General features: G+C 38.6%; 1 protein-coding gene across 1 annotated transcript in view; it reads right to left on the bottom strand.

The window, feature by feature from the left end:
• Window positions 1-434: 434 nt before the first annotated feature.
• Window positions 435-10,486, bottom strand: part of ACTR2 (actin related protein 2) — a 37,070-nt gene continuing 27,018 nt past the window's right edge. The window contains exons 6-9 of the mRNA XM_075203913.1: window positions 5,891-6,040; window positions 5,174-5,319; window positions 3,748-3,880; window positions 435-2,332 (exon numbers count right to left, since the gene is read on the bottom strand). Coding sequence (XP_075060014.1) covers window positions 2,162-2,332; window positions 3,748-3,880; window positions 5,174-5,319; window positions 5,891-6,040 — 600 coding nt within the window. The 3' untranslated portion in view covers window positions 435-2,161. The remainder of the gene's footprint in view (window positions 2,333-3,747; window positions 3,881-5,173; window positions 5,320-5,890; window positions 6,041-10,486) is intronic.

The raw sequence follows: 10,486 nt of genomic DNA, 5'->3' as shown, positions 1-10,486 counted from the left end.
AATGACCTAACTGGCCGTCGGAATTGCTATAGCTGGGCACCTTCACCAGGATGTCCCAGGCTTCCTGCCGCCTGTACATGACTGGATCTCAAATTAAAATTTGTTTTTCTTTTCCATTTAGGAGTTCTTGAACCACTTACATTAAATCTCAATTTTCAAAAACATTCTTAAAAAAAAGGTTCCCTGTCAGTCACAATTGGAGATTAAATGTATATATCCCATGTATGTAAACAGTCTATGCTTTGTTATACTTATGTTTTTTTCCAATAATGTAACCCAACTTAAATTTCAGCCACAAGCAGTTTTGACTCGCTTAATGCTGCAATCCCTGTTGACAAAATTAGATTCTCAATTAAGTATATATTTTTCCATGTTACCATACCAGTGTATTGATGTTTGTTATTACATGAACTAGAAAGAAGATGACAAGTCGCTCAGAGAGAATGACCAATTTATTCCAAATTATTTTAAAAATTACCTTTAAATTTAAATGACATAGAAATCATGGAATTAAAAAATAAAAATAAAAGAAAAATGAAATACCACTAACCTATAAGCAAATTGTTGGCCCTGATTTCTAAAAGCTGTAAATGTAATGTGAGAGAACAGCTAGAAAGATTTGTATAATCCACATTTCCCTTCAACTGGTTTATTAAATACAACAAATCCGGTATCATGGAAGCCTGGGGTTACATATCTGCATAGTAAGGCTGGAAAGGATCAGCATTATATTGTATAGATCAAAGCAATATAACCATTTGCCGCAGATGAAATCTACCGTGCCTTTATACATATAGAACTGGTAACTTCTACCATAATGTGACCACTAAAAATGCTGAAATGGGTAATAGAAAACTGTCCCCGTATGGACTAGTAACTTTTTGCAACAGTTTACTAGGCCTTAATGTATGTTCCAAATGTTTATGCAGGTCTTTATTATATCAATTTCTATGCCCCAATGGCAATAAAAACTCAATACCTGATTGCAAGGAATTACACATTACCGCAAGCAAAAAGCACTGACCACAGAAACAAAATTAAGTCTACGCCATCACTACTTAAAAGTGTAACACTAGTTGCGATTTAGGAACACTTTGTAAACTACCACCTTACCAGATAGACTTGTACATATATATATATTTATATATAATGCTGTACTCTTTACAGCAAAATGTTTTATTTTAAGAAACGGCCTTACCCTGTGCTCTCCTGGCATTGCTTTAATGATCTAATAAAGTATATTCAGTCACTGAAAACATAATTGGCACTGGCTGATAGGCATTTTAGTCACTGTGCTTCCAATAGACACATGGGTGTCATGATGACGACCACCGTGAGGAGGAGTTTAGGGAGAAAAAAACCGAACACTTACAAGTTGTTTTTTTTATCTATAGATACAATACTCTATATTTAGAAATCAGCACATACAAGTTTGTAACTTAACTGTATTTTTTTTTTTTTCTTCCGTTCCTGGGAATGAATCATAAGAACGTAATTCACAGCTGACAATATTCCCTGGACAAGTGCTTTGTTGTTAGGTCACAAAGGAGAGAGTTAGGACCTCTATCCAGTTTACAGTATAATATATGGAACTGTACCATAAATATCCCCCAACCGAATAATTCGAAAAAGAAAATTTAAAGAACTGGATTGGCAAATTCCCAGCTGAGTACGTAGTATAGTAAAAAGATAATTTTATCATATTGCGGAGACCAGGGCAGTGTGTAATTGCAGAATGGGGTGCAAAGTTACCCACTCCAAGGATGCAGTGCTATTGGAGAGAGCTGTACTGTACTAAAGCCAAACCACCCAGTGAGCAGAAGATAAAGCAAGCATACTATGTGGGGGAAGAAAGCCTACTGTGTTTAGCCAAACGCCTACTGGGAATGAACAATGGAGCAGATAGGCTCTGTAGCTAAAGCTTTGTATTTGTACAGAAATGGGCAAATGAGTGAAAATTTAGCCACATTAACAAACATTGAACAAAGTCCCCCACCTCCCCCAAGAAATTGGGACAAAAACCCCCCAACAAAACCTGACCTTTTAGGTCAAGAGGGCACAGACAGGCCTTTCCAAGTCATGTAGCTCAATGAGTTCAAAGATTGGCAATAAAAGGAAAAGAGGAAAGCTTTAGAGAAGCAACTGGAGCTGGCAGTGGAGTTTATCGAACAGTCACACCGAGTTTCTCCAGCACACGCACGCCTTTCTCCTGGTACTCCTGTCGGGTCATCCAGAAATTGTCTTTGTCTTTCATAATGTCTGCTAACACTGCGCCCCCTAGGAATACCATGTGCTTACGACGGGGAGGATCTTCAATGCGGATCTTAAATTTCTGGAACAAGAGGAAACGTACGTTATGTACATATGCCTAGAAATATTTGTTAGAAAACAATATTGCAATGAATATTGAAAATAGTAAGCGAAGGAAATAACAATGCCTTGTGGCATTTACAGTACAACTCCCCATCTTACATAAACTACTCTCTTAGCTAAACAAACACGTCACCATCAAATCCTATATAATGCATCCTAGCAGACAAATGTTGATGCAAAGTAAAAACAAACTGGTTTACGAAGAATGCTCCCCAATTTGAATCTTATTGTTTTTCAAAAGAGTAAATTCACTAGAAACTAGTTTCAATAGAAACCAAACATTTATAAACAAAAGGTGCACCCTATATGCTTATATAGAAAGAGTTCTGTGCACACGCAAAGACAACTGCTCACCTAAATGTGAGATGTAGATAGTTACACACTGTAGCAAGACCAAAAAAAAGAAATAAATTGTGTCGATGTTAACGTGCTCCCTCTAGTGGCAAAAGTTTGAATTTATGAATGCTTTTTTCCCCTCATACAAAAAAGAGGCTTGTGCCAATATCAGGCTCTGCAGTTGTTGGGGATGTTTTCTCCCCTGCCTTCACAAAGTGCTTCTATACGTTTAGTTAGAAAGCAAAGTACGTACACATCTATACCAATCATTTAGTAGCCAGACTGCTAGAACAAGAATGAAATGTATACATATAGGAACACACTGCATATGTTACATAAAATACAAAATAATTTATTAATATACACACACAACTGTGCAAAAGTTTTGGGCAGCTGTGGAAAAAGTGCTCCAAAGTAAGAATGCTTTCAAAAATAGAAGTGTTCATAGTTTATTTTTTATTAATTAAAAACTGAATGAACATAAGAAAGTCAAATCAATATTTGGCGTGAGCACACTTTGCCTTCAAAACAGCATCAATTCTTCACAAATAGAAGTTGGTACATGAAGTCCATTACAGGTCAACCGCAGGCAGACTTCAGGATATAAATTCAGTATACTGGAGTTTATTTATTTTTTGGATGAATTTACATAACCGCTCTGCACACAGCTTTAAAAGACTTACTTTACAATGGACAAGGCAGATTACTGGACCTTTCAGCTGCAGTTAATTGTATTAAAAGTACATTATAACCCCCCCCCCCCCCTCCCTCCTCAAGCACACATACTTTATAGACTCTGCTGGGTATGCCCAGAACCCCCCCCCCAAGCACACATACTTATAGACTCTGCTGGGTATGCCCAGAACCCCTCCCCAAGCACACATACTTTATAGACTCTGCTGGGTATGCCCAGAACCCCCCCCCAAGCACACATACTTTATAGACTCTGCTGGGTATGCCCAGAACAATTATAAAGCTACCACACAACATAAGCCAGAAAAGAGGGCAAGTGGAGATCAACACATTTTAAATTCTTACCGATAGTTTCTCGACATCCCCTTTAAGGACTCGTTCTAAGTAGAGCTGTTTAAGTTCTCTCTCCAGGCGAGATGGCAGCCCTGGGTACATGGTGGAACCACCAGACAGCACAATGTGCTTATAGAACTCTGGCCTGCAGACAGCAGTAAATTAACAAAGTCAGCTACAAAGAATGGAAAACCAAAACACAAAAAACAAACCATATTTATATATTTAATTTAAAAAAAAAAAGTGAAAAGGCTAGAAACCTAGAGAAGAAGTCGAAATGTATCTCGTGTGATGACTCCGTATAAACAAAGATGCAAAATAAGTGAATAAAAAAAGAAGCATATATATGAAATTATACAAGTGTTGTAACAACTTACCACATTAAAAAGTACTTTAAGAACTACATTTAAATATTTAATTTAATGTATTTACCAAGCTGCATAACTGCAAGTCAATTAAATGTCAGCATTAATGATGTTTTTGAATGAATTTGCTCACATACTCAGGAAGTACATGGATCTGTGTAACAAGATGTGGAGTACATAATGTAGAAACCTCTGCTAGGGGGAGATGTGTGTATTAGGGCACCCCATGCAGAATATGTGCTCCTTACATAGCGGGGAGCCACAGAGTCCTTTTCCCCTCACAGAAGTCCTGGCAATCAGACCTATACTTTAAATGGTGCTTGCCAGACTCCTTTTAATGCAGGAAAGAGGTTTTTCTTTTTCTTTGCAAAGGCATAACAATATAAAATACACATTGAAATGTAGGGTGACATTACTTGATGAGCTCTTAATCATTAATTGAAAATATTAATAAGGCTTTACTAAACAGTCTTGTGGAGAGAAAAAAAAAAACAAAAACAACGAGGACTTTTAATAAAGGAAAGAGGGAGAGAATATGAATATCTTTGCAAAATGAAAAGCACTGTGGGGGGCTCATTTTTATTCTGATTCATAAACGAACCGCTGACTACCTAGGGTTCCATGGATGTGGTGAGGAAGGTTACACACTGGCCACTTGGAAATGGAGCATTCCACCAAACCATGCTACCAATGGATTTCATGCAAGTAGGAGCACAAGAGACTTTGTCAATGCCTAAACAGAGCACATACTTTCCATGCCTTCAATTTCAATATAACTAGCCCTCCTAAAATAACTCAATGTATTTATTTTTTGATGTGCCTAGAGAATTTGTCGGCCAGAAAAGAAATTATGTCTGAACGGCTACTGCATGTACCCAATGTACCTCCTAATAAGGGAATGTTCAGACGTTTGGTTTCTAAATGCTTTTTTAATTCCGATCTACGTGGAACAAGATGCGAGACGTGTGCTGAGAAAATACATATATATTTAATGTTCTGCATGTGACTGTACATCAGTGTTCCCTGTGGCAGCAATGTAGCCATTCAGTACGATAAAGTACAGAATATCTCACCGAGTATCAATGTCAGCTGCCTGGATGGTGTTGAACAGCAACTCAGCAACTCCAACACCTTCTACGTTGATCAGATGAGGCTGGAACAGAGCTTCTGGCGCTTCAAAACGCTCTCCACCTACTTTAATAACTCTGCCATCTGGAAGCTGTGTAATAAGAGGAGAAACATGGAATATTTACAATGTCACCTCTTATTCCTCTTGCTGTGAAGCAATCAAGCAAAAAGACACACAAAGGGGGGTAATAGACTAAACTTTCTGATGTACAGCAAAGTGCCTCTAGAATGGTCTGTGATGACACTCCGCAGGAACGTATCTGCTCTCATATTCCCCTAGGTGAACAGGAAAATCAGCGATGTTCCGAGTACCATAATACCTGTAAAATAGGCACACTGTATGCAACACACGTCTCCAAAGGAGACAGAGTTGAATCTGCCCCATAGACTATTGTGTTTTACACAGGGTAATCTTGTGTTATGCCAGGACATCAAATATATACATGGGTTAGATTACACCAAACCCCTCCAGCACCCATAAACAAAAACACACCAAAATGCTGCTGCCTCAATAATACCATTTTCTTACACATTTTAAGTAGACCTATTCTCTGAAGTAGTGTACATATATCTGTTTGTTTTGGCAATGTAGGGAGATGCAGACCCCCACCAGAGCCGAGATACAAGGACAAAGGGGTTTCCGCCAACTGCAGGATACTCACTGTGTAGGATTCCACAAGGACTGTGGTCTCTAACGCCAATTTCTGCTCCTGCTCTATATTGTACCCGACGTAGCACAGCTTCTCCTTGATCATGCGAACCGTCTCGAAATCTGCAGAGTGATTGAAAGCGTAGCCGCGCAGCAGAAGCAACTGGAAGAAACATTATACAAGGTTTCCAATTAACTTCTATTGAGGAGTTCACTCTTGTGTATATAGCATAGAAATTAATCTGAAATCTTTCATTAAGTTTTGTCAAAAAAATCCAAAGCTACTTCCTCTAACAAGTGCCTTAACAATGTACTTGAGCGCAAGAAAATTTTCACATTGCATTATATTGTTCCAGTTTTCGAAACACTGGCCCTGACAGTTTATTTTATGCAATACCATTTTGGTTAGGTCCTTTCTACAATTTACTGTGTCTTAAAGCAGCCTATGAAAGGATTTAGAATACACCTTTAAATATCCTTTAAGATCTTTAAGAACGTTTTCAACAAATGAACAGCAATGTTAAATCTAATTTTATTTCCCTAATATTTTATATAGTTTTGCGATGCAGGAAAACAAGCCATGTTCCAAATTCTATAGTACTCGGACATTAGCGCATTGGGCAAAACCAATAGAGAACTGAGGCACAGATTCAAGTCTGTGCGATACACGAACATCACTGCAATGTCCGGCTGCATGCAGCTCGGTTATTGTGGTACTGAAATCTTCACTTGTACCTCAAATGAGGTGAGAGCAAAAATAAGCAAAGATTTCAGGCCGGACATCGCCTCCGTGGACCGTTCCGGAGACACATTGGGCAGAACTGAATCTGCCCCTATGAATGCTTTCTTGGCATTACCAAGCATGACTTAAAGGCATCTTTCAGAAATATCAGTTTTCCATTTAGTTGTATGAGCAAAACATTGATGTCAGCAGTTGTTTTTAACACCTGCAATACTGCAAGACAGCACACACCTGCCTTCCATTTATATGGAACAACATCTTATTGTGCATATTTATAGCAATATATAGCAGAAAGCCACTTTTTACACCAAAATAGTACAAACACTGCTCTTATGCAAATGCATAATATGATCAGAGTTTGACAGGTGTGCAAATTAATCTTCTAGATTTAATACTGGTATAAGTAACTATGTGAATTAAATTAGCTTGAAGAAAGAAATGCAGTAGCATTACATAAAGCTCAGCAACAGTCTTATATTACACAATAATGATGTTCATTTATAGTTTCACTAGGTTATTAATATTAAAGTATGATATTCTTAGAATACAAATGCTCCTTATATAAGTTGTGCCGCAGCCATGATAACAATTCTGTTTGTGTTGCTCACAGTTTAATTTTAAATAGTCACAAGATGGCGCTACATCATTTTATCCTGCATCTGTTGTAAAGTTTCTGAAGTAAACAAAAAGAAATATCAGAACTGGATCTTAAAAGGTGCACTGTGTAGTATTGGGTCTCTAATTTGAAATGCACATGTACCAAGTAATTGGAATAAAACATAACTTATTAATAAAAGATAAAAGGTTTGATTCTAAAAAGCAGCAAAATATAAATGTGAAAAAGTGAAAATAAGGCGTTCTAAAACTTGCTGCGCATGACTCTTATTCCTTACTTATATATTATAAGAGAACACCGTATCTTAAATGATCAGCTTAAGTGGAGTCAACCCCCAAACAAGAAATAATTTACATAAATATGTTGAGATTCCAGTAATATTGTCCCAAATCAGTAGTTACCGATATGGGACAATACCAATTTTATCTTTTATTAATAAAAGTTATGTTTTATTCCAATTACTTGGCACATGTGCATTTCAAATAAGAGACCCAATACTACACAGAGCACCTTTAATATCCAGTTATTTTTTCTTCTTTTTGTTTACTGCTGATTATTTGGTTACTGGATGGTAGCACCTCAATAAAAGTGGTGGTAATCAGTATCGCAATGCTCGGGATACAGATGCCAAGTATAACTACAAAAAAACAAACCAAACACACATTAACAACGATATAATTAAAAACCACCCTTAACTTTACAGCAACGGCGAAGATTACCGAAAGTAGTGGTATGTGACCGCTGCTATATCCGAAGCTGCTGGATGCCGCAGTCTGATTCGGACATCACTGAAGACGCCGACATCTATTTAAACAGGTAGCTTAAGCTTGGCGGTGATGGTTCTTCGGGAACTTACGCAACGTCAAAATCAGCCGCCGCCATGCAGCATCTTGAGATTTAGCAGCGCTCGTACACAACACTACATTCGGTAATCTCCCCCGTCGCTTTTAAGGGTACATTTTAATGATTTGAATAGATTGTTCTTAATCTATTAGTATTTTTTTGGGTAGATAAACTGGATGTAGTTATCCACAGAATCGGATTACCGCACCAATAAAAGAATGATTGCTACATATACCTAGAAATGTGGAGAACATGATACCGATAAAATGTATAAAGATGTGTAGTTTGTGTGTCTACCTAGTGCAACAATATATTCTGAATTCTGTTGTAAAGTTTGTCAGGATCTGTAACAGATTTGAAAAAAAAAAAACCCACAAAAATATTCTGTATAATTAGCTGACTGGATATATTTTGTTGAACACCTGTGGCCCAATGGGGCAGGTCAACGCAAATATCAAATACGGTCTGTTACATGATGCAGGTTCATGTGAACATACAGCATACCAGAGAATGATCATTTTCATTCTTTTGGATTTGCTTTTCTGACTGTCTCTGCCATTAATGGTCTAGGGATATCAAGGTTAAACTGGTTGTTGATCGAGCAAATCAGAGCTAGAAATCACTGATTGGAAAAAAGGATTATGGGAGAAGTTGGAAGTTATTGAAGCAAAAGAACTAAATCTGTGGGCTGGTTGCGCACATTCATAATAAGAAAAACTGCATTGTATAGGTATATAAACGTTATTTTAGAGCGGCTCCTTAAGCGGATGTGGATTTTGTCCTTGTGCCTATGACACATTTGGTGTTATTCCACATAGTGTACATTTAACTACTTGAGCAATTGGTGTAAGTAGCACAGATGAGTGTGAGTGAGGATAAGGTGATCGGAGACCTTACATTCTAGAGAAAGACGGCAAACTGTCAGAAATGCCGCTTAGTAATGTAACCCTAAGGGGCATGTTCAATTCTTGGCGTAAATGCCAAAATTCTCTCGCTTCGCGCACTATTACTGTTATTACGGTAGTTTTCTCACTGGATTTCAGCTCGCAGCTCCCTGAGCCGCGAGCTGAAATCCAGCTTACTATTACCGTAATAACGGTAATAGTTTTAACGCTGCGGGGATTCAGAAGAATTGAATATGCCCCTAAGGATCGTTTCTATACATGACTCCTTCTGGACCTTTCGCTGCTTTTGACAATGTTGATCACCCTCTTCTACTACACACCCTTCATTCCACTGGCCTTCATGACCGTTCTTTCCTGGTCCACTTAATACCTATCGAACCGCTCCTTTAGTGTTTCTACTTTTGGCACATACTCCACTCCCACTATCTGTTCTTGGATCTTTAATTTTCCCACTGTACACCCTCTTTTCTTGAGCTACTAATGGGTTCATTCGGCCTCCAGTACCACCTCTACAGTGATGACATCCAAATATCTCTACCCCCGACCTTTCCCCTTCTGAACTCTCTTGTAACCAACTGCCTTTCTTCATGTTGAGCTACCTAAGCCAAAACAGAACTTATCCTCTTCGCTCCTCCCAGAGTCATACTTACCTCTCAAATCTCAATCACTGTCAGTAACACAGTTTCCTCAGGCCCCAAGCCCACTGCCCTGGGGTCACACTCGACCCAATCTCTGTACTATTCCTTTCACCCAGACTCTCTCCCAGTTCTGTCGGCTCCACCTTAGAAATATTTTCAGAATACACCCTTTTCTTTCCAAACATGTTACCAAAACTCTTATCTATTCTCTCAATTTTAGTCTTGACCACTGCAACCTCCTGCTATCTGGTATTCCCCACACACCTATGTAACTCCAGGTCAATCAGTCATAAATGCTGCAGCAAGACTGTTCTTCCTCTCTCAATGCTGCACATCTGTTACCCCACTTTGCACCCTGCACTAGCTCCGTGTCCTCCAGAATCCAATGCAAATTAATCACCCTTACCTACAAAGGCCTCAACACAACCACCCCTTCATACATCTCAACCTAATTTCAAAATACTCTTCCTCTTGCACTCTTAGACCTACCTCTGACCTGCGCCTTTCAGTTTTGAGAGTTTGGTTAGGACCTTTTCCTCTGTAAATGTGCCTGTATCTACTGAACACTTTCATAAGATAGTAAAAGTAAGTGCTACGTGCTGTGGGACACTAATTACACAATGTGACAAAGCATTATGGTGCTCATTGACTTTTCTACAATCAGCTATCAGATATAGCTCCATGAATTCCGCAGCACTGTATAGAGAACTCACTCACATCAGTCCCTGCCTCATTGGAGCGAGAGCGAGACACTAGGGTCAATTTCATAGCAGCCAATTAACCTACTAGTATGTTTTGGAGTGTGGGAGGAAACCCACGCAAACATGGGGAGAACATACAACTCCACACAGATAAGCCATGGTCG

Source organism: Mixophyes fleayi, chromosome 3 (assembly GCF_038048845.1).
Source record: "Mixophyes fleayi isolate aMixFle1 chromosome 3, aMixFle1.hap1, whole genome shotgun sequence".
In the NCBI taxonomy this organism is placed as follows: domain Eukaryota; kingdom Metazoa; phylum Chordata; class Amphibia; order Anura; family Limnodynastidae; genus Mixophyes; species Mixophyes fleayi.
The sequence above is the reverse complement of the archived record's forward strand: the minus strand, read 5'-3'. Positions and strand labels throughout refer to the sequence as shown.